The sequence below is a fragment of the Penicillium brevicompactum genome, assembly GCF_028827555.1.
Source record: "Penicillium brevicompactum strain IBT 35665 chromosome Unknown utg000001l_segment0_segment0, whole genome shotgun sequence".
NCBI classification, from domain to species: Eukaryota; Fungi; Ascomycota; class Eurotiomycetes; order Eurotiales; family Aspergillaceae; genus Penicillium; species Penicillium brevicompactum.
This window is the reverse complement of record NW_026623203.1, coordinates 3,555,896-3,583,867: the sequence shown is the minus strand read 5'-3', so window position 1 is coordinate 3,583,867 and position 27,972 is coordinate 3,555,896. Positions and strand designations below refer to the sequence as shown.

General features: G+C 48.8%; 8 protein-coding genes across 8 annotated transcripts; 5 read left to right on the top strand and 3 right to left on the bottom strand.

The window, feature by feature from the left end:
* Positions 1 to 724: 724 nt before the first annotated feature.
* Positions 725 to 2,215, top strand: N7506_001150 (DUF3716 domain-containing protein; the record flags this gene model as incomplete). The annotated part of the gene is made up of 2 exons (XM_056950446.1): positions 725 to 732; positions 796 to 2,215. 2 exons carry the CDS (start codon positions 725 to 727, stop codon positions 2,213 to 2,215), a joined length of 1,428 nt encoding a protein of 475 aa, XP_056816361.1.
* A 1,687-nt stretch (positions 2,216 to 3,902) lies between these two features.
* N7506_001149 (catalase) lies at positions 3,903 to 5,992 on the bottom strand (the record flags this gene model as incomplete). The annotated part of the gene is made up of 9 exons (XM_056950445.1): positions 3,903 to 3,989; positions 4,027 to 4,478; positions 4,541 to 4,625; positions 4,690 to 4,977; positions 5,032 to 5,172; positions 5,274 to 5,366; positions 5,430 to 5,640; positions 5,779 to 5,908; positions 5,959 to 5,992. The coding sequence occupies 9 exons, from the start codon at positions 5,990 to 5,992 to the stop codon at positions 3,903 to 3,905; spliced, it is 1,521 nt and encodes a 506-aa protein (XP_056816360.1).
* A 2,602-nt stretch (positions 5,993 to 8,594) lies between these two features.
* Positions 8,595 to 11,092, top strand: N7506_001148 (GMC family oxidoreductase; the record flags this gene model as incomplete). Its single annotated transcript, XM_056950444.1, has 10 exons — positions 8,595 to 8,737; positions 8,794 to 8,947; positions 8,999 to 9,252; positions 9,315 to 9,358; positions 9,417 to 10,032; positions 10,083 to 10,143; positions 10,197 to 10,482; positions 10,534 to 10,659; positions 10,715 to 10,899; positions 10,961 to 11,092. The coding sequence occupies 10 exons, from the start codon at positions 8,595 to 8,597 to the stop codon at positions 11,090 to 11,092; spliced, it is 2,001 nt and encodes a 666-aa protein (XP_056816359.1).
* A 222-nt stretch (positions 11,093 to 11,314) lies between these two features.
* Positions 11,315 to 12,845, bottom strand: N7506_001147 (aldehyde dehydrogenase family protein; the record flags this gene model as incomplete). The annotated part of the gene is made up of 3 exons (XM_056950443.1): positions 11,315 to 11,428; positions 11,488 to 12,372; positions 12,429 to 12,845. 3 exons carry the CDS (start codon positions 12,843 to 12,845, stop codon positions 11,315 to 11,317), a joined length of 1,416 nt encoding a protein of 471 aa, XP_056816358.1.
* Positions 12,846 to 13,012: 167 nt separating this feature from the next.
* On the bottom strand, positions 13,013 to 15,863 carry N7506_001146 (DUF323 domain protein; the record flags this gene model as incomplete). The annotated part of the gene is made up of 7 exons (XM_056950442.1): positions 13,013 to 13,079; positions 13,133 to 13,214; positions 13,267 to 13,505; positions 13,561 to 14,458; positions 14,511 to 14,726; positions 14,789 to 15,468; positions 15,565 to 15,863. 7 exons carry the CDS (start codon positions 15,861 to 15,863, stop codon positions 13,013 to 13,015), a joined length of 2,481 nt encoding a protein of 826 aa, XP_056816357.1.
* Positions 15,864 to 17,001: 1,138 nt separating this feature from the next.
* N7506_001145 (uncharacterized protein) lies at positions 17,002 to 17,718 on the top strand (the record flags this gene model as incomplete). Its single annotated transcript, XM_056950441.1, has 1 exon — positions 17,002 to 17,718. The coding sequence occupies one exon, from the start codon at positions 17,002 to 17,004 to the stop codon at positions 17,716 to 17,718; it is 717 nt and encodes a 238-aa protein (XP_056816356.1).
* A 759-nt stretch (positions 17,719 to 18,477) lies between these two features.
* On the top strand, positions 18,478 to 19,035 carry N7506_001144 (uncharacterized protein; the record flags this gene model as incomplete). The annotated part of the gene is made up of 1 exon (XM_056950440.1): positions 18,478 to 19,035. The coding sequence occupies one exon, from the start codon at positions 18,478 to 18,480 to the stop codon at positions 19,033 to 19,035; it is 558 nt and encodes a 185-aa protein (XP_056816355.1).
* Positions 19,036 to 22,649: 3,614 nt separating this feature from the next.
* N7506_001143 (inorganic phosphate transporter) lies at positions 22,650 to 24,550 on the top strand (the record flags this gene model as incomplete). The annotated part of the gene is made up of 3 exons (XM_056950439.1): positions 22,650 to 22,728; positions 22,779 to 24,206; positions 24,261 to 24,550. 3 exons carry the CDS (start codon positions 22,650 to 22,652, stop codon positions 24,548 to 24,550), a joined length of 1,797 nt encoding a protein of 598 aa, XP_056816354.1.
* Between the last annotated feature and the right edge of the window lie 3,422 nt (positions 24,551 to 27,972).

The following is a 27,972-nucleotide window of genomic DNA, read 5'->3' as shown; positions in this document are numbered from 1 at the left end:
TGCCGACCGGCCGAAGTCCCCGGTGCCCTAATTCGCCTTCCAGCGTAACTTCAGCGAACATCCGTAGTGCTTCCACTCGGCCAAGTATTACCTAGGACTTGAAACTTTTGCAGTACTAAAACTTTTCAAGTTTCGCCTTACGAGACAAAAGAATTTTGAACTTAAATCCCAACCCGAGCTTAACACGCAAGCTTGACCATACTGGCCTGAGAGGAAGAAGATATGACCTGGAGGGGTGTTGCTCACTGTTTCGAACCACTTGTACCTGCGTACAGTCGAGTCTAATTGTCACCCCGTCTTCCTGGCCCCAAGTGTTGTCGTCATATCCTCTGTTCATGGTATATCTCGCAGTCTCATTGCCGCGACAATATTGGACATCTTAAAGTCGAGCGAAAACATCATGAGCATTTTTCAAAAAACCTAGGAACATGAGTATTCTAGAGTTTCAAGGTTGTACCTCCTAGAGGATGCTGCCTAAGGTTGTTTGGAGTGACTATCCTTTGTGATTTCCCTGCTGGTTTTCCTTCCACGCGTTATCTTCCATTACTTCCACGCCTTCACTTCCTTTCCTTCCACGTCTATCCTCTTTCCTTCCACGCTTTGTCTTATCTCTTGCGCAAAACTCACGTCTCTTTCGTACATTAGTCGTCGTTGCGTCAATCTCGGTCTCTTCCCAATCTCTCCTTCCACGCACTGAACTTTTTCTGAACACGCACTTGACATAATGACGACGTGAGTGTACAGGTTATTCTGTTCACGTATGAAGTCATGACCTGACAAATGTGTCTTCCCTAGCAGTGGAAACATTCCTCCTCTCCAGAAGGGCCCTGACATCCTTCCTCCTGGCCCATGGGTTGAACGGGTTGCCACCCATATGCGCAATCGCCTCGGACGTATCCGACCAACAGGCGCTATCACCGCATTAAACGGCCTTCCTGCTCTACGCGAACTATCATGGCGCACCAAAAGGTGTTACTCAAACGAAAGAGAAGATTCATTCATATCAGAGCGGACTTCCAACCTTGAAGCCGCCTGGGGCCAGATTGTGGGAGTTGTCAACGTGATTGAATGCACAGCATGCGAGGCCGGAAAAGGGCCCTTTGCACGCTGCGTATCGGTTCCAGGAGTACCTAGCTTCCCGGTCTGTGCAAATTGTCACTACCGCGGACTCCGTGGTGACCCCAGATACAGAGGTGGTCCCTGTGCAGGTGCAGTGGCCCCACCTATTCCGCAGCAGGCATCACCACCTGCCCCTGGCCCATCTTCATTGCAGCCCAATGACGCCTCTTCTGTGCCTTCAGCGGATAATGTTGCGGGTCTACCTATTGATCCAGCCCTTACTACCTCCTCTGGCCATCTTACTGAGCCGCCCAGTGGTTCTCTCGATGAGAAGCCTTTGGTACTCCCCCCAGGGCGGTTTGTTCCTTTATCTACTCAACCCTCGCCTCAAACCTCAACTGGGTCAATTTTTGGGCCCCTTGGCAACCTATTCGTTGCCCCCTCCAATGAACCATCTGCTGGTCCTCGCAGGCTGATGGACATCCCATTGAGCCAGCTGTTGGGGTCCTCATTGGGTCAGCTGTTAGACGTCCCCGCGAGTGCTCTGCTCGATATCCCACTGGGGCGGCTGATGACACAACAAGTGAGCGCCCCTTCCAATGACCGGCCTGCTGCTCCTGTCACCGAGGCGCCTCTCAGAGCAATCCTCACGCCTTCCCGGGAGGAAGATACCCACCACCGGACTGAGAATTCCTCCTCGTCCGGCCTGGCCGCCCGCGGCACCCCGAATGACCAGGGTATCTTTCGTGTCTCCCTAGACCGTGCAGCACTGAATGCGGCAAGGGAGATGGTGAGCATTGCCGCCGCTCAGATCGTTGGGGGGAACATGGCCGCCCACTTCATGAACATCAGCCTGGCGGCTGCCATCACCAGCCTGTCAGTTCTTGATGACTTGGTGAATGTATTTGTCACGGACGACGTCACTCACTCCTCTGACGTCTTCATCCTGTCCGTGGACAATCACCTCCAGCAGATCAAGTATGACCTGGAGGCCGCCCTCGTTTACCAGGGCACTCTCTCTGAGGTGAGCGGGTCAATGGGCGGGGGCCCTCGTATCCTGGGGTGGGCACACCAAGATGCCGTGGATGCCGTGCTTGGTGTGTTGGACGATGCCATGTGGGAGGCTCGTCAGGAGGGAGACCCCCTCCTGGAATAATGACTTTGGGGGTCGGTCGTGGGGCCCGGGGCCCGTTATGTTTGTATGATTATGTTTGTATGATTAGACGAAGTGACGTGAGCTGCCCCTGAAGGGGAATTCAATTGATTTGTCTGCTCGCAATGAGAATGAGATCAGTAATTCACAATTCCCCCGGTTTTTTAACGTCAGTAATTCACAATTCCCCCGGTTTCTTAACGTCAGTAATTCACAATTCCCCCGGTTTCTTAACGTCAGTAATTCACATCCCCCCGTGTCTTAACGTCAGTAATTCACATCCCCCCGTGTCTTCAACGTCAGTAATTCACAATTCTCCTGGTTCTTCAACTTCACTCATTGCTTAGTGTGCTCTTAAGTAACATTCACTGTGTCGGTCTAAACAGCTGCATGTACTCTCGGGTTTGTAAGATATGAAGAGATAATCTTGGCAGGAATGGCGGACGCGCCGTCTAAGGAGAAAGGACTCTGCGATTTGGGCACCGCGAGAGGGACTGATACATATTCAAAACGTAGATCGTGAGAAGTAGTATGTCATAGTGATCCCTCTCGGAATCATCCCAACTAATGGCATGATTGCTACCGCTACATCCAGTCTCAATGAGGTCTTCTCCCCACTTGACACCCAAGCTAAGCTGTGAGAACTTGCCGCCTCCGTAAGATTTTGATATCAGTCATGACCGATGCGAGTTTGTATCCAGGAAGGAAAGCCGGAAGGGCGTTGTTGGATAATATTGTTGAAAGGTTATATGTCGAGTCTTTGTCGAGTCTTTACCGGGTTTTATAACCCCCCATTCTGTTCTTCTTAGCCCGGTCCGAAAACTTCATGACCCATCTAGTTGCTTCACACCCTTTGCAAGGTCTTTGAATCTTCTCTTGATTTTATATGGTTCAAGAATGGTCGCAGAGCTGTATGTGTTTGCGGAACCCAAAGACCGATACTCAAACATCAAACGCAAAGAATGAGCGTCCGGAAAGCGCAGGCAAACCTCAGGCCTATGCCTCATGGGGTCGAAGTCTCAGCGACCGGCTTGGAGAGTCGTGGGCCATGGAGGGCGACACCATGATTGATCTCAGCTCGTCGTTGTAACAAAATGGCTCGGTGAGTGCCAATATGGATTTTGGCCTTTAGGGCTGGGTAGGACCACGGACGTTCTTGTTTACTGCGACGCACCTCATTTGACTTCAATTCATGGGCCCGTGCTGAAAAGATTCTGGATTTGGAACATGGTGACAAAGTTTGTGCAAATTTCCATCAAGCAGTTTCGTGGTCTAGCGGTTATGATTTTCCGTTAACAATTGCCTATTAGGCGAGTGTTCCGGAAAGGTTCTGGGTTCGATTCCCAGCGAAACTAATTTTTTTGCTTTTCCTCTCTGTTTTCATGTGGACCGATTACAATCACGAGCAGAAGTCATAAGATGACTGCAGTTGATTGCCAATTATTCAAATTTTGCATTCCGATATGTTGTCGAACATTGTTGAGCCATGCTCTGAGGTGGGCTTCAAGAATTCGGTTCTTAACTCTCCTGGTATCAGTTTAAAGAGCGGTGGCTAGCATGAAGTGTCCTCCACCCAATAATCAAAGCAAGGAAACGTCTCAACGCCCAAAATTAAACCAGCAATTTATCTTACTAGCCATGTTGATATGCGTGCTATTCAACATTCCGCCAAGAAATTACTGAAAGTGAATCAGCCTCTCGCGGCTTTAAGCACCGCCTCAGTATTTCGTTGCAGACTACACCCTAAATCCTTGTCGACGCGGGTAAACAGGTCTATCTCGATATTAACACTGCGACAGAAGGAGGATCTTCACCAGCATGACGGCAATTCGCTTACCATAAACAGCTTGTCGTAATTCAGGATACTTCACACCCTTGACATTGTCGACGAGGTTCTCCACCACTCTATCCTGATGGCCGGGTTCACGACCTATAATCTCCCATAAAGCCGCCGGCTGAACAAAATCAGCGTCAGTGATCTGACTAGTGTGGGCTACAACCTCGCCCACCCATTTTTCGTGATCTGTGTGTAGGCTCAGGGCTTCTGGACTCGTGTTTTTCACATCCTGGTAGAATTTTGTCGGCTTTATCCATGATCCAACGTAGTTGGGATCTCCACCATAGTTATCGTCGAACCGCATCTTCCCATCTCTCTCAAAAGGCGAGTAGACTTGTGATTTTGCTCTGTTTGTCGGGAGCTGCTGGTAATTCACACCGAGTCGATAACGGGCCGCATCGGGGTATGCAAAAAGCCGCGCTTGCAAGACTTGACCACGCGTCAGAATGGGAGACTTGGAGTAAATGATAGTGTGAGCTCTCTTGACTTACCTGGATCCGCCGAGGCTGCGAATCCCGGTACCATTGTCGATGGTGAAAACGCAGCTTGCTCGATATCTGTGAAGTAGTTTTGAGGCTGTTTATAGTCAGTTCTCATAGAAAAAGAGGGGTGAAAACATGGGGAAAATGCAAGTCCATACATTGCGGTTCATAGTCAGGCGTCCGATCTGCTGTAAAGGAACATCCTTGTGCGGCCACACTTTGGTCATGTCGAAGATATTCACACCGTATCTCTCGGCTTCCTCGGGGCTCATCAGCTGAACATACACATTCCAAACTGGAAAGTCCCCTTTCTCGATAGACTCAAACATATCTTGGATCATGTAATCAGGGTTCTCCCCAGCAATCCTCATTGCCTCCTCGCGAGTAAAGTTTTTGATTCCTTGCTGCGTCTTCACATGAATCTTGGCATACTTGAAGGATCCGTCCTAGAAGCAACTCAGGATTACAACCTTTGAATTTTTAGATGGACCTCAGCATACCTCTTTTGTGAACTTGTATGTGTGGCCGCTGTGCGAACTCATGTGACGAACCGACTTTGGTGTGCCGCGGTCGCTGAATAAAATCAGAAGTTGATGAATGCCCTCTGGGTTTCCAACGTGATAACTGTATTTTGTAAGAAGCTTGTACAATGAGATAGAAGGTTGTGAACATTAGAACATACTCCCAAAACTGCCGCTCTAGTCAGATTTTTTATTCCTCATAAGGAAAAGAAGTACTTTACCATGTTCACATCCGGTAAATGGGTCTGTGGGTGTCGTTTGTGGGATCGATTCATAGACGGGAACTTGAGAGGATCGCGAATAAAAAAAACCGGCTGGGAAATTTAGTCAGATTCACCAAATTCTCACTTGAGGGCTTGATTTAGTAGTGCACGAACTGTGTTGTTGAACACCCAGTCAAGGTTTCCTTCATCAGTGTAGAGCTTCATTGCCCATCCGTGTACGTCACGAGAAGTGTCGGCAGATCCAGATTCGAACCCGACAGTTGACACGCGCTGAAGTACTGGGGTTCGCTTTCCAGCTTTACTGAGGAAACTGGCACATGTGAAGTCGGAGCAATCGCGGGTAGCTTCAAACTCCCCATAGCATCTATGAAATGTCAGCGCGGTGGACAGCCTGATTCACGTGAATGAACGAATAAATACCCCACAGCCTTAGCATGGACGACTCTTCCGATATTCAATGTCAGTTTCGGAGGGTAAAAAGAACTTCTAGTGAGATGCTGACCGTTCAGGGATTCTCTCGCGGGAGAAATGGGCCAATGTCTCGATTAGCTGAGTATCCTGAAGTAGCCCGAGACTACCGCCCTGTCTACCTTGCATCAAAACAGCGGTGCTGTTATTTGCAAAGGGGCAGCCTGCCTTTCATTAGATCTCAATGCCAGTTCCTTCTTGGGCATTGGGGTACCTTCGGCTAAGGTGTAGTATCTATCACCGCTCATGTTGGCTTCTCTTGTCGATTTGATCGCCCGGTAAGACACAAGGGATGTTCAAAGATTTTGGGATGTCATCACGTATAAAGCAATATATCTTTTGTCATCTTGACATCGTAAACAAGCTGTCATTCCCGAAAGGGCCTTGGTGCTGCATTACAATCGCATTACGTTCGCATTGACCACAGTAGCTATGTGGATATCTGAGGATCTTCAGCTTTTAATCTTAGTCCACGATTAATTCTATACATCTGGGGATTGTACTTTCTAGACAACCTTGTGGTCAACAATATCACAAACCTAGCTTGCATCCTGGTGACTAGAGAAGTGTGAATAAACATCTAGTTATCAGAAGCAATCTCATTTCCCAGAGTGCATTAAATTATGACATTGTTCTCTCGCCATCAACCCGACGTCATGCTCGGAGGATTGTGTCCACTTTTCCGGATCTTTGGCCGACCCAACAATATTTCCCAATTCAGCGGGCGCAAGGCGGATGCTCTCGGTACGGAAATCGGGACCCACCGATGCTGAAAGTCTATTCAAAATTTGTTTAGGTTTTCCTAGACCTAGATGTCGCGTCCTTCCAAGGTTGGACTGACATATCTCTCTCCTGTTTTGGAATGTAACATTTGAGGCCCAGATTCTTGAAATAAACAGAAACAATAAGTTCTCCATACATTGGACTGTTTCTCAGATCTTTCATTTTTCCACCCTTTGGATTTGATTCTGCAGTAGAGTTGCAACTGCCTATCTATCTGCTCAAAGAAATCACCAATTTATAGTGCAAACTTGGAAATGGAACTGTCAATCTGAGGTATGAGTGATTATTGAACATTCGGTCTCAGATTGCCTGGAGGTTTTCCAATTTTGCCCGACGCGCAAGAAATTATCCAGCTTCCCGGGTTGTGAAAAGTGTTGGGGTTGATCGATTTTCCATCACAGATGGTCTATTCCCTGGCATTGGATCCTCATTCTAAAGTTCCACATTCGTCGGCATGGAGCATGCAAGCCTCGCCCCTTCATCATTGGACATAGTTGGGCTGCCTCCTCAACTCGTTGAGCCACCTGACCCCGAAATAATTATGGATAATTCCAACGACGCAAATCACAAGCATTTACCCATTTTGCCTCTCTTGTGAAAATGAGCAGAATGGCCTGCTCACGGCATATCCCATCCGAAACTCAATTTCGACATGATCATCACTTGGGGAGAAGAATTAGGCATAAGTTGAGCATGATTAACAGACCTCCACTAAGTTGGGGAGACACTTAGGTCACTCAGAGTTATCAGACCTTTGTAGAAAATTGGAACATTGTAAACAGCTCAAACAGCACAAGAACAGGGGCGGCATCGACTGAAAACTGGGGGGTCGTCAAAGAGTGAGAATACACACGCCTAGACTCGGATTAACGGGCTATGTGGGAAAGGAGGATTTGCTCTAGATTCACAGCCTAGTGGTGTTTGACCTTGGAAATTTCGCTCCAATGAGAATTCGGATCTGCATTTGATCCTAGTACCACCTACGTGGATACGTTGGTATGCCTCGCGCCAATAAGTCTACCCCGCAAAATTACTATTTGGAGCGTTAGTAGTGCGGGGATAGCGACAATCTTCGCGACACGCTAATGCGCCGAGAGGACGCCACGACAATGGTACATTGAATCATGGTTCCCGGCCGATCCGACACTCGCTGATTCAAAACATCACCGACCTCGTTTCAATACAAAGCAGAATGAAGTTGGCAATTTGAATTATCAAAAAAGCTGGTGGGTCGTTTATGGTGGTTGCAGCTTTTACTATTAGATCTGATAAGGTATGATGCGAATTAGTCGGCATACGCGGCACACGCGTTGCTTTTCTGTTCTTATCTCAAACAATGCTGCAATTCGAGTATGAGCTCTTTACTTGAAATGCCAATTAGCATATATTCATGTTTTGCCAAACGCATTTCATACCTTGTATTAACCCCCACACTTGTCTCATATCCTTGCACTGCCTAGGACGACGGAAAGATAGCAAGTACTTTGGTAGAGTCTTACCTGCATGAGAGCTGTATGAGCTTTTTCTGGGCAATTGATCAAGCTGAATTTAGCCATTGATGAAATGCGGGGAGGTTTCCAAGAAAAAGCGCCATGGGTGAAAATCTTGGCTCTAGGCTTTGGGGATACGACAGGGGTTGTACACTCGACTTTGGGAGATGCAGGCTGCACAGGCAGGACTCCTCATCTTTGGTCTCAAGGCTGCTTTTTTTTGAAGAATTTATTGTTTTTGAATGTTGATCTTGATTGGGTCGTCGTAGAGAAACATGTTCATCTGGGTGCATCAAAAACGCCCGTGGACGTTTCTGGTACAGATATCGACTCTTGGATTATGTAGCCCTTGAAGATTTGAACTCTGTCTCCGCATGCGGGGTTTCAAGATTTACGGGGATTATGGCCTCTCTATGCGATATGACTGGAGGATTGTGGGTGGTAGACAGTTCTGTGGCACAAAAGGACGACTATATAAGACCCCCCAAGGAGCCCTATTTCAGGGATCTTCTTCCTTTCTCAAGCACCTTGCTAACAGTCTTGACTCAGTCACAATTCTGCCAACTTACTCAAAGTCATGGCTATCCCAGAGGAGGTCGATATTATCATCTGCGGCGGCGGCAGTTCGGGGTGTGTCCCCGCGGGCCGCCTCGCGAACCTCGATCACAACCTTTCCGTTTTGTTGATCGAGGCAGGCGAGGACAATTTGAACAACCAATGGTATGAGGGCCCATCCGTGAACCACTTTCCAGCAACTTGTGCTAATTTCAGTCTAGGGTCTACCGTCCTGGTATCTACCCAAACAACATGAAGCTCGACTCCAAGACCGCATCATTCTATCACTCGAGACCATCCGAACATTTGGACGGCCGCCAGGCTATTGTTCCATGCGCTAATATCCTCGGAGGGGGTAGCTCGATCAACTTCATGGTAAGCGTTGTCCTCTTGATAGTATGGTGCCAGGAGCTAAATCCATTGTAGATGTATACCAGAGCCTCAGCATCCGACTATGATGATTTCCAGGCAAAAGGCTGGACCACCAAAGAGCTTCTTCCATTGATGAGAAAGCACGAGACATACCAACGTGCCAGCAACAATCCAGAGCTGCATGGGCACGATGGTCCTATCAAGGTTTCATTCGGCAACTATACCTACCCGATCAAGAATGATTTCCTTCGTGCCGTCGAGACCCAGGGAATTCCCTTCACGGATGATTTGCAAGATCTCAAGACCGGGTATGCATCCTTCCAACTCCGGTGACAGTCCATTGTGCTAATCAGTTTGTGTGATATCTCAGCCATGGTGCGGAACACTGGTTGAAGTGGATCAATCGTGACACCGGTAAGAATAAAAACCTGACTTTCCTCGATGGATCCCGAATGTTGATATGATGAATCAGGACGACGAAGTGATGCGGCTCACGCCTATGTCCACAGCACTCGAGCCAAACACAGCAACCTCCACCTCCAATGCAACACCAAGGTGGAGAAGATCATTGTTGAGAATGGTCGAGCTGTGGGTGTCGTCACAGTCCCGACTAAGCCTCTCAATGGTGGTGAACCGGTTCGTCGTATCTTCCGGGCCAGAAAGCAGATTATCCTGAGCGCTGGTACCATGAGCTCCCCACTCGTCCTCCAGCGCTCTGGCTTTGGTGACCCCGAGAAGCTGCGCCGGGCTGGTGTGAAGCCTTTGGTCAACCTGCCAGGTGTAGGCCGCAACTTCCAAGATCACTACCTGACCTTCTCCGTGTATCGTGCCAAGCCCGATGTCGAATCTTTCGATGACTTCATTCGCGGCGATCCAAAGGTCCAGAAGAAGGTGTTTGAGGAGTGGGACAAGAAGGGCACTGGCCCGTTGGCTACCAACGGCATTGACGCTGGAGTCAAGATCCGACCCACTGAGCAAGAGCTCGGTGAAATGAAGAAGTGGCCTACTCCAGACTTCACTGAAGGTTACGAATCGTACTTCAGAAACAAGCCTGACAAGCCAGTCATGCACTACTCGATTATCTCTGGGTAAGTCCATGACAACTTTCCCTTACTGTTTCGGACTAACAGACAGACAGCTGGTTCGGAGACCACATGCACATGCCTCCGGGCAAGTTTTTCACCATGTTCCACTTCCTGGTATGCAACACCTGCATTGTGCCCCAAAAGAGGCGGCTCTAACTGGAGATTAGGAATACCCATTCTCACGTGGATTTACTCACATCCAATCAGCCGATCCCTATGAAGTCCCTGACTTTGATGCTGGTTTCATGAATGACAAGCGTGACATGGCCCCCATGGTTTGGGGATACATCAAGTCTCGCGAGACTGCCCGCCGCATGGGATCATACGCTGGTGAAGTTACTGCGATGCACCCCCAATTCGCCTTCAACTCATCGGCACGGGCGCAAGACATGGACCTGGCTACGACTAAGGCATATGCCGGTACCAACCACATCTCCGCTGGAATTCAACACGGTATGTTATAGTCACTGAAAACACTCGAATCCCACTAATAAGAACTCTCAGGCTCTTGGACCAGTCCTTTGGAGCCCGGAAAGCAATCCGGGCCTTCGATCCTCAACTCCAACAAGCATGAAGCCCGGGCTTCCCTGGAGTACAGCGAGGACGACATCAAGCACATTGAGAAGTGGAGTAAGATACAGCCCCGAATTCTCTTCTCCTTCAGTAGCTGACAACTTTTCTGCAGTCTCTCGTCACGTCGAAACAACTTGGCATTGTCTTGGTACATGCAGCATGGCACCACGCGAAGGCAACTCCATCGCACCCCACGGAGGTGTCGTGGACGAGCGTCTCAATGTTCACGGTGTCAAGGGCCTCAAGGTTTGCGACTTGTCTATCTGCCCTGACAACGTGGGCTGCAACACTTTCAGCGTAAGTACCCATCAATTCATTTGAATACGAAGATTGAGTAACTGACACCGTTGGCGAATAGACTGCTCTCCTTATTGGTGAGAAGTGCGCAATGCTGGTTGCGGAGGATCTTGGTTATTCCGGTTCTGATCTGGACATGAAGGTTCCAACTTACCACGCCCCAGCTGAATTTTCCAACCTCTCCCGCCTTTGAAATCCAGTTATCTTCGGATGAGGGTGGGCTGCTATCTTTATTGTTTTCTATAGCAAATTGAAAGAATGAATATCATGTACGAAATACCGAAGGTGGTGCAGATCACTCGTTTTAGGTAACGTCCCCGCGGCAACTCGTAAAATTGGTATCTGTCGAAGGGAGCATTTCTCATCAAAGATCTACATATCTCATTATAAATTGAGGTCCAAAAATATGAGACACTTATTTGGGGTAATCCTTGATGTGGTGGCTCTTGAGCTTGACGAACTGTTCGAATCCGAATCTGCTCAGTGTGACTCCACGACCAGAGTTCTTCCAACCGGTCCAAGCGAGATCCTGCGTAAAATTATTATCAGTAAAATGAATAAGATCCTGGGAATACTTGAGGAACTTACGGGGCTAGGGTAGTCGGAGCGGTTGACAAAGACGGTACCAGCCTCGACGCGGTCAACTAGCTTCTCAGCCGCCGCAACGTCCTTACTCCAGACACTGGCAGTGAGACCAAAGTTGCTATCATTCATCAGGCGCACAGCTTCGTCGTCACCCGAAACCTTCATGACAGGAATGACTGGGCCGAAGGTTTCATCCTTCATGATAGCCATTTCATGTGTGACACCTGTGAGCAATGTAGGCTTGACGTAGTTGCCATTGGGAGGGAAGTTCTCAAAGGTTGCGTTGGCAGGGGTCTCATTCTTGGCGCCAGCCTTGACAGCGGCCTCGATTTGAGCCAAAATTGATTGCTTTGCTTGTTTGGAAACAACAGGTCCGATTTGGGTGTTTGGATCAGATGGCTCACCAACACGGTAGTTGCTGAGGACCTTCTTCACCTCGGCAATGAAGCCATCGTACACCTTCTCGTGGACATATACCCGCTCAATGGCGCAACAGCTCTGCCCGCTGTTGAAGATAGCTCCGTCGACAACTTCCTCGGCAGCCCAGGCGAGGTCCACGTCCTCGCGAACGTAGGCCGGGTCCTTACCACCCAACTCTAGTCCAACATTCACGATTCGGTCTGCGGCTGCCTTTTGAACTGCCAGTCCACCGGCTTCGGAGCCAGTGAAGCAAATGTGGTTCACGAGAGGGGAGCGGACCAGAGTCTCAAGCAAAGTGAAAGATCCACAATGGAAGAACTGCAGCACGTTTTGGGGAAGACCGGCTTCGGCAAAAGCGGAGGCGAAATGCTCGACGATTGTGGGAGTTTGGGGGGAGGGCTTGATGATGACTGCGTTTCCGGCGAGGATTGCGGGGATCAAGCTGTTGACAAGGGTGAGGTAGGGGTACTATGTCCAGATCCACATCAGCAAGCTGTCATTGGTATCGTGTCATTCAAACTTACGTTCCATGGGAAAATGACCAGCACCACGCCGACGGCAGACCGCTTGATGTATCGTCGGAAGCCCTTCTCTTCCTCTCCAGGAACAATGCCTTCTTCGCCAAGCACAGACGTGCTGATGCGTGTCAGATAGCGACAACGCTTAATAGCGGTCGCGACTTCAACGCCGCTATAGGCGATGGGCCGGCCCATCTGCTCTGTAACTTCGCGTGCCAGCTCATCCTGCTTCTTTTCCAAAATGTCAAGAGCACGCTCCACAAGCTTCTGTCGTTGTTCCAAGCTAGTGGACTGCGAGAAGGAGCGGAATGCCACCTGGGCGTTCTCGGGAATCTGTCTCAATTCCTCCGAGGAAACGCCGGTTCGAGTGACCACGGGCTCATTGGTAGCCGGGGAGATAGTGGTAATAGTTTCGAGAGACATAATGCAAATAATCCAAGAGAGAAGATAGCGTGAAAGGAGTTGGAGAAGACGTGGGGAGGTGATTGAGGGGCAGTCACGTTACGCTGCCGTTTATCTTATCGCGATGAAGTCATCGTCAAGAAGTCAAGAATTCCAAGATTTCTAGATACATCCAGACAAAGTGTCCTCTATAGATCCCTTACCAAGCGTGCGCCCACCCAGGCATAGATATAGTTATGCTGGTACCAATTCACGCTTTTTAATGTTAGCCAGATTCAAGTATCTCGGTTCTCCAGATCGATACTCACAAGGTTGTGCGGCCAGCAATCCGGGGTAAAGTCGCCCATGAGCCTCCCAGGACAACATTGTGCTTTCCATCAAAGAAATCAGCTGTAATAATGGGTTTAGCAAAAAAATGAGATCTTTTTGGATTTTAACTCACAGGTGTAGCCAGGGTAGATATCCATGGACTTGAACCCATCATGTGGCATCAATGGCGTACTAGTCCATTCCCAGAGTCCTCCCATGTCACCTTGACCGGCTAGTCTATCCCCATTAGGGGTGACTGGGGTGGGATGCCAGTGTTTGAAGCCAACATTGCACCCGTGGAGGTCACGGAAGGTTGATTCTTCGGTGGATTGGGGCTTGCTCCCTTTGGTTGTTGACCCATTGACCCCATTACTAATTCTTTTATCAGAAGCTGCTCTCTCTTCAATAATTGATATCCAGGACTTACCTGTACCCATTTGTGTGTCGGTGACTTTTCATCTGATCAGAGTAGTGGTAGATACTCCTCGCCTCTTCGAAAGTCGGAATCCTGCAGTTCATCCACTTTGCGTAGCTGGCCACCTCATCATATGAAGCACTCAATGGCCAATCTTGTGCCAACTCCAAAGATACAGGTCCAAATACAGTCCGAACTGAGATTCCGTCCAGAGGCAAGCTTGCTGCAGTAGCACTAGAGCCGGCTTGCGCCCCCGTGGAACCAATGCCTTTAACAAGAGAGCCTTTCTGCCCAGGTGTAAACACCCAAGACGCGGGGTAGTTGTGACTTCCGGTGGCTTGTAGATATTTGGCATATTCCCCATTGGTAATAGGGCGAGCTTGTGACTCAAAAGCACCTACGGTCACCTCTCTTTGGGGCTTCTCGTTGTCCCAACCGAATGAGGCCTGTGGCAAGTTGTTTTCATCACAATCATTTAATCCAATTGTGAAAGTCTGTTGAGGAATACTGAACCACTTGTTGGGTTTCTCGTCAAACTTTGCTTGTTTGGCCATCCGGTTGAAATCAGGCAGCGGAACACCAGTCGGTGGAAGTGTTCTATCGCTTTGAAGCAACATGTATAGGAAGGTCTCTAGATGCATGGCCTCATGCTCGAAGCCGATCCATAGTGCTTCACCGACGGTTCGGTCTTGATCGGCATATCCTTCCTGTAGAATTGATCGCGCCCGGTTACGGACCCTTTCCTGGTAATCCAAAATCTCGTTCAACTCAGGCCATTGGTCTGGAATTTCACTGTGCTTGTGACATTGCTCTGGATCTTCGACATCTGGATCAATGCCACGTTCGAAGATCTGCTGATAGTATGCAGGCTCGGTGGGTTGATCTTGTAGGGCACGCGTCAAATGGATATCTGATTCACAGAGATGTTAGCATACATTCCTCTCAGAGGTCGGCATACTCACCGAAAAACGTGGGGATGTGGCCGAGATAAAAGATTAACGCGTTGCGTAATTTGATTGGCTTCGATAAGAGCTCTTCGCGGGGAATCATTGTCTTAGTCACAATATCCCAGGCGGTCCATAGGGATTGGAAGTTATCAATGGTGGGAATTGGCTGCCCCGCATACTTCAAGGGGTGCATCGAGACATCAAGGGTGGCAGGAGACAAAAGATGAACATCTGCATGATGGGTTAGCAATGATGTACTGGGAAAATAAAAGATTTCATCAAAGTTTTCTCACGATAATCATCGGTGGTGTTACCAAACTCAACTTGTGAGATTAAATCAGACTTCCGCCATAATTCATCCCTTTCATCACGACCATACTTCCAGGCTTCTTCGAAAATGAGCTTCTCCCCTTTAGGGATCATGATCCCATTAATTGTCACATCAACTTTTGGCGCGTAACAAGCTTGGTGACAACCCTCACGGTCGTTATATTCAGTCAAGATCTCCCATTCATTTTCCTTGAAGGCCTCGAAGCCCAGAACTTGGTTTGCGTGTACTAAGCCATTCTCGTAGAACTGGCGAGTCACTCCTTCAGAGTCATTGTAGGCTCTGAATACCTTGTCATGATTCTTGCAGGCATCAAGACCGATGAGGAGGAAGTCTGAAGGCGCCAATAGCTTGGAAAAGCCACCAAGGAACTCTGCAGCACTGGCGCGCTCGAAATTACCTATGGATGATCCCATAGACATCACCACCGTCGGCCGGTTCCGATTTTCGGGACTCTTCAGCCAGCCCACCGCATCATCATATGTTCCATGTAATCCGTGGAAGCCGACGTACGAAAAGCTCTCGGGCGAGATTTCAGCAAAGGTCCGCTGTAATTCAACCAATGAAAGGTCCAGGGCATAATAATCCACCCTTTTCTCGGTGCGCTCACATTCTCGAAGCAGAATCTCGATCTTTCGGAGGTTACTGTCAATAATCGTCAGTATTTTGTGAGGTCATGCAGTACGAGTGAGACGCATAGCGTCGTAGTGGGGACGGATCCGGGGTGTAAGGGTAACAGACCCACTGCCAAGCTCCACCAACTGAGCATTCTCCGGAATGCGCTCAACTATCCGCTGCGCGTGGTTTTGCAAAACCTCGATTTCGGTGTTTGTGGGGTAATATTCCTCCAGATAGGTGATTTTCTCAAACAGCTTCAATCCCTTGGCGTCGTAAAGTAGGAGGGTGGGGAATGTGCGCGGCGTGCCGGAGGGCGGGTCTAAGCTCTTGTAGATATCATCCACCAAGGAAAATTGCATATCATCTTGGTGGATGCTGACAATATCGACGGAATCGACGTTGCGAATGGCCGTAGGGGACATGTTGGTGGGCAACAATCTATAAGGGTTAGGTCTGGAGCAAACTTAGGTCTGAAAAGCAGCATCAAGACAGACAAGGTTTGGAGGAATCAGGGTTCTTATGGAATGAATAGCTTACCTTGAAATTCAACTAGCCTCTATGACAAATTATTAGAGAACGAGGGTGCCGCGGTCCCCCGATGTAGCGAATGACGATCTATGGAACTGGAACACGGAAGAGTAGATCGGAGAAGGAAAACAATCAGCCTAGCGCCGTGGGAGGAATATGCTCTGCAGCCTTTATACCATGTGAGCTAGGCACTAGATTGGTTGCAACCCGGTTTTTTCTCATGATTATTGATGAGCGGTGTTTGCATCAGGTACCCCCCGCAAGTCTAGAACCGTGGCCTGATCGATCGAGCGGCTTTTGCGGGTATTCTTTCCTTGCGAGACCCCGATAGCTACATGTTGAGTCACATAAAGCATGCCGTCTGACGTCGACCATTCCACTTTTTGTTTGCATCGTGCCCAACTTGCCAATGAAGCAGCCGGAGATGTGGGGAGAGCTTTGGGATGGTGAGGTCATAGCGATGTTTGTCGCATTTGTCTGGTTTGCAGTGTTTGCATCCTTGGGTTTTGTCTCAAATGTTTACATGTTTGCCATGTTTGGTGTATTTGATCTGATCCACCCTGTTTGCACTGTTTTTCCTGTGCGGGAACACCCGAGATCGGCGCCAAGGCACATTGTCCCACTGGAATGAAAGGGCTACACAGCTCTTTCTCCGTCAATTTAGAACAAACCTTGGAAGACTGAAAGACCAAAGAGATAATCTATATATACTTTCACAATCACATCCATATCCCATTCATTCAAAAAACTATGAAAAGTATCTTTCTTTGAGACCCCCCTGATACATAAGTGCCCAAATGCCACTTGCAGAAACACATGCATAGCAGGTCATCTCGACAAGTGCAGAGTACATTAAACAAGATGGAACAGATTGCTACCCCTCATATTCCTCTCCACAGAAAGATGTTCAATTTCATTCGTGGGCTCCGTAGAAGCCCTAAATCCTACACTCCTCTCGAGGATCATCACACACAAGAGGACCATGTGACTCACGAGCAGATTGATATTCTCCAAGAACAAATCAATCTCACAATGGCTGCACTTTTCAGGCTGCAGAAGCGTTTTGAGAATCATCTGGAAACAAATCATCTGGAAACAGACACGTCTGACGCATGTAAAACCAGCGCACCTGTCGACCCACCCTCCTATGAGACTGAAACACATTCTACTTCTGACGAGTCCAATTTGGATTCACCACCAGGCCCTGATATGATCTGGATTGAAGACATCTGGGTCTGTTCTGGTAAGTCTCCTTATCTTGCAGATGCCGAAGAAGTGTTGCGAAGAGGAAGACCATATCTTGCTATGGAACTCGCCTGGCGAGTCATCAACAGCAATCCGTTCCTATGCGAGATAGACGAGATGCGCTGTCGGCTCTTTGTTGCCGCAGTTCAACATGAGATTGGTCTGTATGATGATGCTCTTGGGAGCTTGGATATTGTGGAGAAGCTCAATGAGTCTTATATTGCCTTCAACAACACAGAGTCTCCGATTGTTGCTGGCGTGACTACCTTCATCAGAGCGCAAATCTCGATGAACCTCGAGGATTTCACTGAGGCTTATTGGTTATTTGAGCAGGTTTTGGACATGCCTGGATATGGTGAAAAGGCCCATGTGTATCAAAAGGCTATGGCTGGTCTGCCACACCTAAATGTTGCTAAATTTGGCTCTTCTCCCTGGCGTCTACTCAAGCTCTGCTGGAATGGAAGCAAGAAGAATAGAATAGAACATGGAAAACAAAGTATTTGAATACTCTTACAAAAGAAAACCTCGTCATTAATCTCATCCGCGGATTATCCTGTTTCTCCATTTCTCCTATCTAGTGTACTGGGAGCCTATGGCCCCCTCATTGTGACTTCCTTATTGCCTTCTCTCAGATGCATGATTATCAATGATTCTATCGTTATATCAGTAGCTGTTTTGCTTGCTTGCTATTTAGTAGGCATCTCCCATAGCTTTAACAATTAAGCCATTATTTCCATCACTTCGAACTAGGCTTCCCCATTTCGTGCCCATTTCGTGCACAATATGAGAATATGATGTTGAAGTCAAAAATTTAGAAACGATAGGATATAAGTTGTTAAACCCACGTTTGATTCAGTTAATAAACCCATCCCAGACTGCCAATAATTCCGGTCCGCAATTGAATCTCTTAATTGGCTACTTGAAAAGGCATTTTAGGTATTAGAACTTAAGAAGCTTTGGGGGATTGGGGGTGCGCCGTGGAAAGGAGCGCGTGCGCTTTACAAAATTGCGTGGGCCACTGAGATCTTCCCCCACCTCTTTCTCTTTTGCCACGGCGTACCCTTTCTTCTCGCCACGCACTACGCCTCTCAACTTTCCACTTTGGATATGGCAGCAAACGGAATACCTGGTAAGCACCTTCTGAGAAACTCGATAATTGAAAGCCATTTACTCATGCAAACATCATATCCAGGGCACGTTTCTAACGCGGACGCCATTCACGCAAGCTGGAATCAAGTCAGACGAATCCAAGTCGTGACAGATATGCTGGCCGTCGAGGATCTAGCCGAGTCACCAAACCGACCACCGATTCCATCGATTGACCATTGGCCCCGCTCAAGAGCTATAATTGAAGCAGACGGCAGTGCAGATCTCCTCCGATCCACCATGGGTTCCCAGAGTTGCCAAGCCGCCATGGACGACCTCGAGAAATCGCAAGCGGGCACAGAAATTGAGATGGCTTACAGGCGACTCCTGTTCGAGGGCCAAATTGAGCGAGCTCGGCAGTACTTGTTCAATCGTCAGGACTACCGATCAGCCAAGGAATCGCTCCTTGCCGCAGCCAACGTAGGTCGTGGGTGGATCGATCAGGTCGAAATGGCCCGAATTCACTACTATCTCGGTCTAATGGAATTTGTCGATCTCGACATGGAGAGCGCCCGTTGGCATTTCAGCTTTGCAGTAGCATGTTCTCGCACCCCATGCATCGAAGCAACCAATGTACTTTTCTGGTTCGATATCGCGCGTCCATGCGTCCATTACCAAACCTGGGTGGAACGGATGGGAGTCTACACTCGCTTTCGGTGGGACCATCGGGTGTAGATTCCCCGACGATGGATCGGAGGATCCCTGCTGTGGGCATGGCAGACCTGGACGACTGGGAAGACGACTAGGTGAAAGACCCTGACTGGTGAGGTCGCTCCATGCATCCGACAAATACTTGAATATATATCTGACCCTCGTAACAGAAATTCCTATTCTAAGGTGACCGAGAGGAAGAGAGAGCCTTGGGACATGGATAGCAAGGTTCAATAAACAATGAATTGAAATGAGCAAGCCAAATCACTTAAGCCTTATACTGAAACTGAGTAATTTCCGAGGTCCTCCCGAAGTTGTGTCTAGCCCTAAGTAAAAACGCATTTAAAAACTTTTGGGGCGGCTCAATCTGGCACATGATGTCAGAAATGACTGAAATTTTCATTGCCAAGTTTCGTGGTCTAGCGGTTATGATTTTCCGTTAACAATTGCCTCATAGGCGAGTGTTCCGGAAAGGTTCTGGGTTCGATTCCCAGCGAAACTATTTTTTTTTCTTTTTCAATCTGATAGTACCAGTATTTCCAAGGTCTTACGCCCAAGTGATAACTAGATAACAAAGGAAAGATACTTTGATTATGTTCTAAGGCAAATCTCAGATCGCTCTGACCCCACAGGGAGGCCAGACTGAGGCCAAAGTCAGGCAACTGGTGAAAGGAAATGAAAGGGATTCGGCACTGACTGCTAGTAGACAATGTGCAGCCAGGTTCTTTCTTGTACTATGAAGACCCTGTACTATGAACTTGCCTTCCAAAGTTCATGGCCATCGGTATAGAGAGAAAAGAGGCAAAGAGAGGAGGGAGAAAGAAGACCTCAGACCTCGGGAGCCCACTTGGGTACGACCCCGGGAGTTGTCTAGCCAGGGGCAAGAGTTGTCAAGCTTTGCCCTGAGACCATAATATACTTGCGCTTTTGGTCATTATTACATAGACAACAAAATCAAGGCGCCGCTTCTATCCCACTGTGCTGGGCTCATTATTGTCTGTGCACTATCTGTATCGGTTATTTCCCTCCAGCACAGTATAAACTAAGCTGAGGGCGACAATGATCTCTACCCTACCCAGAGGAATTGTAAGAATCTCGTTGGCTCGCTTCGGGCACACTACTCATTGTTTCACAAGCTTGGCCCATCTTACACAATGCTCATGTGAGCGCACCCAGTGTCTCCCATCGGGACATCGGGAGTGCTTCCAAGATCGCTCTGCTGCCCATCACAGCTAAGGCTACAAGGGTGGGATCTCCTTCAACTTCGGCTAGGTTGAGAGATTTCCCGGCCTCGTTTATGGTGGAGCTTGCCATCACCGAGTGGTGCCCTCTGAGGGTATTGGGCCGGACGGTGGTAAGATAACTGACAGCCCAGACTCCGGAAATAGTGATCCGCACAGCATTTAACACCCGGAACATCTATCACAGTTGTGCCGGGGGCTCGAGCTAGAGAGCAGTGCTGGATGTAGAGAGGCTCAATTTCGCGGCCTCGGAGAGAGTCAATGATTCGAACCTGGGCGGCCTGAATGCTGTATATGTTCCCCGAGATTATATCCTCTTCAGCGAAACTTTTTCAAATTCTTTGGTATCCTTGCTGTGCCAAGTTTCGTGTATTTTCGATAGGAGGTAAGAGTCAGATAAATGACCCGGTCTGGGAAGTTCCAAGGTTTGAAACACGGCAAGGTAGGGAACATAAGCAGGCTGAGTGTTTAGCTAGAGGAGGGATGTGATATCTGTATGATTATCATTGAATTATGGCAGGTGAGTCTTATCGTCTTCCATGGTTGTCGAGACACTTCCTATAACAAATGATGGCTGCTAGAATTTCACATACCTGGAACATGATATCAGAGAGAGAATCCTGGAATACCTCTCAATTGCAAAAGTGATGCAAATTGAGAGCGTTTCAATAAGATGAGTTGCTCCTGGATATGTAGCATTGTCTCAACAACCATTGAAGATTCTCGATCTGATTTGAGGACTGCAGGCCACGTAGGGATCTTGCAAAACAGGAGTGTCTGACGCTCAAACGATTCCAACTATTTTGACAATCGTGTGGTCGACCCTTGGCGGTGGGGAGATGCGAAGCTCACGTCCCCCAGGAAGCAACATTCAGTGGAAGTTCTGGAAAAGACCTAAGCAATAAAAGGAAGTGGCATGTTGGTGTCATGCATTCTCATGCATCCAAACGGACACTCCACCACGTGGGATCTGGGTGGGTCGCGCACGGTATTTGGGTCCGGTAATTGAGATTGGCGTCTACCGTGTACGGCCCAGAATAGCATGCTTCAGTGTGGCAAAGGGGGCACAGAAAACCCGTGCTAGGCTCAATGAATCTTTTGTGTTCCGATAGGCGAGTTCACAACAGAAATTGCCACGCGCTCGAAGTCTCATTTGACTTGTGCAAAAGATCTTGGTTGGGATTAACCGGAGCTGAACGTCGATGTCTGTATATGTTCCGATAGGCTGGCTTGGACTGTGGGTGGCAATCCCCAGAGAAGAGCTAGTGTCAGCCAGCAGTAAATAGAAGATTCCTCGGGCCTATCAGATTGACTTCTTGGGGCAACCGGGGGACGATGAACGTTTGACTGGGTCGAGGATCCATCGAGCACAGTTAAAGCTGGCCCCGGGGCCAATTAGATAGCGCTGTATGCAATTGGTCCCTGCCGAGGGTCATGCGAACCAGGTGGCGTTTTTACTTTAACAGAATGTAAGATGTGAGCGCCTCCAAGCTGACTGAGTACGAGAACACCTGCTCCGTATAGTTTTCAATCCAAATGGGCGATCATATCTCCGATACTTTTGGTTTGTGAGTCTGCGACCGGTCAATCTGATCTCCACGACGAGATCTAGTTGTCTAACCTGAGGCAACAGACGCTCACGCGATGCCATACCTAGGAAGTTAACAAATGTAGACACGTGCTCGGAATGCCCGCTCGGGCAATTGAACCAAAGAAGATAATTCTAGAACAGCAGAAGCAGGCGAGCAGCCATGCGCGAAATGTGTAAGAGAGAGTTGAAAGTCCGAACCTCTTATACACCCACGTGTGGGCTGCGGGTGTGCTCATAGGACAACGGGCGGGCCGTGCCCCACCCCCGCCAAGAGCCGCACCCAGAAAGTCACGTCATGGCAGCCAATCACCGCAGGTTCCTTTACTATGTAACCCCCGTTTGATATGGTTCTCCGATATCGAGCCCGCCCCGACACTGGATGCCAAGGCCTTGTCCAATTTGCTTGAGACCCTAAGCTTGCGGAAAACGAGCTTTTCTTCCTTGGCGGCCAGTCTCATTGCGTGACACCAAACGCCCCCAAACCTATCCTCACAGAGATTGGGTTTGGGCTGCCTTGTCGCCAAGAATGCCATGCCAGAGGCCCTCTCGCTGTGAGTCTGCACCGCACGTGTGTGCAGCATGTCCCAATTCGGAAGGCCTGGGCAAGGCTTACCGGGCAAATCGTGCATCGGAGCCCATGTCGCTTGAGGTGGTATATGGGACGCGTTAGTTCAGCCGGGTGTAATTGATCGTACATAAAGTCCAGCCGCCTCGTCTTGATTTCTTCTTCTTTCGTGCAACCAAAACCTAGTACTCAGCCACTCAGTTTGGACTTGAGGTTGACTTGAATTCATCAAGCCTTCAAGATGTATCTCCACCAGTACGATTACATCTTCGCCATCGGCACCTTGTTTGCCATGCTTGATGCATACAACAACGGTGCAAGTGAGTACTCCTGTCATCCATGTATCATATCAACTACTAACCCCTGAAAGACGATGTTGCCAACTCCTGGGCTACTAGTGTTTCCTCTCGCTCCATCTCCTATCGCCAGGCTATGGTTCTGGGTACTGTCTTCGAGTTCCTTGGAGCAGTCACTGTCGGTGCTCGTACCGCCGATACTATCAAGAATGGCATCATTCCCAACAGCGCCTTCAAGGATAACGCCGGTGTTCAGATGCTCGCTTTCACCTGTGCCCTTGCCGCTGCCTCCTCCTGGGTCATGTGGTGCACAAAGCACTCCGCCCACGTCTCCTCCACCTACTCCCTTATCTCTGCCGTCGCTGGCGTCGGTGTTGCTACTGTTGGTGCTTCTCAGGTCCAGTGGGGCTGGAACGATGGAAAGGGTCTTGGAGCTATCTTCGCAGGTCTGGGCATGGCTCCTGTCATCTCCGCTGCATTTGGTGCTATCATTTTCATGCTCATCAAGGTTCTTGTGCACATGCGCAGAAACCCTATCCCCTGGGCTGTCTGGAGTGCTCCCTTCTTCTTCCTTGTCGCTGCTACCATTTGCACTTTGTCCATTGTCTACAAGGGCTCGCCCAACCTGGGTCTGAGCAAGAAGCCTGCCTCTTACATCGTCGCTGTCACCATGGGTACTGGTGGTGGTGTCTGCCTTTTGTCCGCCCTCTTCTTCGTCCCTTGGTTGCACTCCCGTGTCATCAAGAGAGATGCCTCCATCAAGTGGTACCACGTCGTTCTCGGTCCCCTCCTTTTCAACCGTGCCGTCCCCACCGAAGGCGAGTCCGCCAAGGTACCCAACTACGCCGTCATGCAAGATGAGCCCGAAGACGAGAGCCACATCCACGTTGACGAGAAGGAAGTCAAGACCGGAGTTGCCTCTATCCCCGGCTCCACCGACGGCCGGTCCGTCGAGAAGCTCGAGGCCAACCAGCTCTCTTACCGCGAGCTCATGTCCCAGTCCGAAGCCCGCCACAACGCCAAGCTCCTCCAAAGCCGCGGCCCTCTGGGCTGGGCCATGCGTCTCCTGCGCGACAACCCTATGGGCGCCGGTGAGATTTACGAGCTCCGCAACATGAAACGCATGCTCAAGCGCCTTCCTGCCATTATCACTGTTGGTCTCCTGTACGGTTTCCACTACGACATTCACTCTGCCCAGAGTGGTATCCACGGTACTCCCGAGGGTGAGCGCATGAAGCGCGTCTACGCCGCTGCCGAGAAGTACCCCAACGAGGTCGAGCATACCTACTCTTTCATTCAGATCATCACTGCTTGCACTGCTTCTTTCGCTCACGGTGCCAACGACATTGGTAACTCTGTCGGTCCCTGGGCTGCTATCTACTCTGCCTGGTCCACTGGTACACCCGCTGCCTCCAAGTCTCCCGTGCCTGTGTGGCAACTCGCCGTCCTGGCCATTTGCATTTCCATCGGTCTCTGCACATACGGTTACAACATCATGAAGGGTATGTTTCTCTATTTTCCTAATTACTATCCGCATTCACTAACAATTTTTTTAGTCATGGGTAACAAGATTACATACCACTCACCTTCCCGTGGATCCTCCATGGAGATGGGCGCTGCCATTACCGTCTTGGTCTTCTCCCAATACTCTCTGCCCGTCTCCACCTCGATGTGCATTACTGGTGCCACCGTCGGTGTCGGTCTGTGCAATGGATCTCTCAAGGCTGTCAACTTCCAACGTGTTGGTCTTTTGTTGCTTGCTTGGATCATGACTATTCCCATCGCTGGCACCATTGGTGGTTGTCTCATGGGTCTGGTTCTCAACGCGCCCCATTTCGGTGCTTGAACGTTTTTCATTTTTGGCATTGGCATTCATATTTTTTCTAAACATTAATTCTTCTTCGGAAATGACATCTCATAGACTTTTGATGATGATTTACTAGATCTTTGCATAAAAAATTATATTTTCGTGCGATACGACCTGGCCAAGTAAAAACAAAAACCTAGATGAAATTTTTGATGAAATTAAATAAGACCTTTAAGTAGATTGAAAGAGAGAAATGATAAAAGATGGGAAGGCTGCTTGCTGATGACTTTGCGACTGAGGTCATCAAACCACGGCAAGCGCGGCAACGCGGTTGGCGCGGTTATGACGAGCAATGCTAATCCTACAAACCAACATTCTAGTCATTCATTTCTGTGCCGTACGAGCAGCTCCGGATCCTCATGCTTTCGTGTTTTATTGCAAATTTTACCGTGGAAATTCTGCTTTCACTAAGTCCGCTTGGGAGCATGGGGATGAAAAGGTCTAAGTTTGAAGCTGGTCCGAATCACCGAAGATCTAAATGCAGCAAGGAGAAGAAGAGAGGTGAGAAAATGAGAAAGCGGATGTGATTAGTTCTTGACAATAAAATGCAGGAAAAAGTCTCTCATGGTGATGTTTTGAAGGTGTTTTCCAGGTGTCAAAATGGTCATCAAGAACGGCTGGGTCCATCAGAGCCCGTATTGCTGGACCGGCCAAAATCGGAAAAACACAAGATCATTACTTCACCGGAGGAACAGCCTATCGCAACTGTTGTCCCATTTGAAAACCAGATTGGTGATCGATATTCCAAAGGCAAGAAAATCAATTTCTCGCCATGGTATGTCACCCAAGACAAATCCTCGTTGATTGCAAAAGGACCCTCCTCGACCAGAGGGCGATGTGGAGATTTTAATATATGCTTCATCGGGTCGCCCGACCTTATATCAAACGCCACTCCACTTGTGTGAAGGATGTTTGGATCCTTCGAATCAAAGAACACATCATCTTTCTCTCTGTCGTCAAGCATGAAAATGCATTCCATAGTGTTCTTCGTCCAAACTCTGATCCTGGTTTTGACGCCACGTTCAGGTGTCATTGAAACGGTTACCAATAGTGTCCCATCAGATGACCAGGATACATCAAGAACAGGCTCCCCTTCTCCAACTTGGATTGTATTTGTACACTGTACAGACACTGGGTCCCACAACCTGACAGTCCCATCGAGCGATCCGGATGCCAGCAAAGACCCCTTGGGCGACCAGCTAACGCACTTCGCCCAGAGGAAATGCCCTTTGAGTGTCAAGATACGTCTCCCAGTCTCTGCACTCCAGATTTTGACATTGGAGTCTCGAGATCCTGATGCCAATAATCCTTTGTCCGGTGACCATGCGAGATCGGTGACTGACTTTTGCTCCCCATCCATAGGTGTCTTGATTATACCACTTCCTCGATGAGCAACCCAAATTCTGACGATACGATTTCGCCATAAAATTGAGCAGGTTGACACGATCAGCATAAAGTAAACAGCAAACATGAGCACCGAGCGGCTGTTGAAGAAAAGAACTATCCAGAAGACGGAGGCCATGGTCATTCTGAATTTGTCAGTCTTGTGGACCTTGATGGGTTCGAACTTCTTGGTCAGTGGGTTGTAAGTTGTTCCACTTGAATAGTTAGTCCAAGAGATTGGCCCTTTCTTATCTTGTCCTTGTGCAATGCACCAAACAAATGTTGCAAACCCTGACCAAATAATGGACAAAACAAGGTGATAACATCGGCTCAAAGCCGGCTTTTCCTCGATTCCCGTTGTGTCCCAAAGCCTAATGGCACCATCAGAGGAAGCAGAGACAAGCCTCCCATCATTTGACCAATCGATCGACATGATTGGGCCTCCATGTCCCTCTAAAGTCTCAATATGCCTCCCAGCCAATGGATCCCAAAACTTGATAGTTTCATCCAACGAACCAGAAGCAAGAGTCCCTTTCGGAGACCAGGCAACAGAGGTGACACAATGTTCGTGTCCCTTAAAGCTTGCACGGCATAGCTCAGACCTTGGAAGCCACACGGCAGAGATTCGGCTGTCTCAGGCACTTCCTATTTGCCCATCTGAAGACCAAGCAAGTGAGCGGATAACCACTCCGCATCCCGAGATAGTTGAGATACATCTCTTAGTAAGAGGGTTCCAAACCCGGATCACATTGCCACAAAAGGTTGCCAGTCGGCCATCTTGTCCCCAGGAGACTGAGCCCACGCTATTTGTTTCGGCTCTCATAGATGATTTGCAGGCCCCGGAGACTGTGTCCCAGATCTTGATGAAGCCTTCCTCGGCTCCGGAGCAAAGCAGGACACCATCAGGGGACCAGTCTATCAAGAAAACCCGACCATTGCCAATTTCCAACGTGAGGAGACATTGTTTCGTCGTTGTATCCCATATCTTGACCGTCCCATCGGATGATCCAGAAGCAAGGACCCCGTGTTTTGACCAAGCAACCGAGGAGACCGTGTCTTGATGTCCCTTCAAAGCTGCTATGCGTTTTCCTGTGTGAGAGTTCCATGTCCTCACTATTCGATCAGATGATCCTGACGCGAGCTCACCATTGGGACCCCAAGCAACCGAGTAGATACAGTCTGTGTTCTCTTGGAGGGCCTGCAAACACCGAATCCAATGGGCATTCCTCATAGCTTCATTTAGCATCCAAGGAGGTCTGTCGCCCTGGTAACTGCTGCGAACAAAGCTTTGAGAAGGCGTGAAAGTCAACCCCGAGAAATATACTTGTAGAGGACTGCTCTCGATCGCAGGTGGGTGGTATCGTATAAAGCGTGAAGCGTCGTGTGCGCGCAGTGAGAGTGGGTGATCATTCTGCAGTTTCTGTTTCATAACATTAGATTGACTCATTCCCGCGACTGAATATGAGACTAACTTTCAGCAGGAGCTCGGGCTTCAAAATAGCACTAATTCCTTCGAACACGCTACCAAAAATACTCAATGCTTCAAGCCATGAGAGATATTTCTTGGTCAAGAATTCGCTGACAAGACCCTCGGACCCGAAGAATTCATTGAGCTCTGGGGCTTTGAGGAAATCGATTGCAACTTCGAGGTGATCAACCCAGTGAATGCAGGCATATCTTGCTGAGGCCAAAGGGTCCGGTTCAGGTTTTGTGGTACCTTCGATAGCGCATCCTGGGTCTTTGATGCCATATATGTCTCTCTTGAGCACTCTGAACAACCTTTATAACGACTGGCGAGCTATCATGCCGTGCATGACATCAACGCTGCTAAAGAGCATAGTCTCATGCGCATTATTGAGCAGGAATTCGGAAGCGGATTGATGTACAAAGTAGACCGTATCTCGGCGGATGGTGAGAAATGAGCCACAAGACTCTATTATTGCAGTTAAATGAGCTTTTGACCGGGACTCGAATAAGTCAGCAAGATTAAACACTTCATTGACAGTTATAGGCTGGTG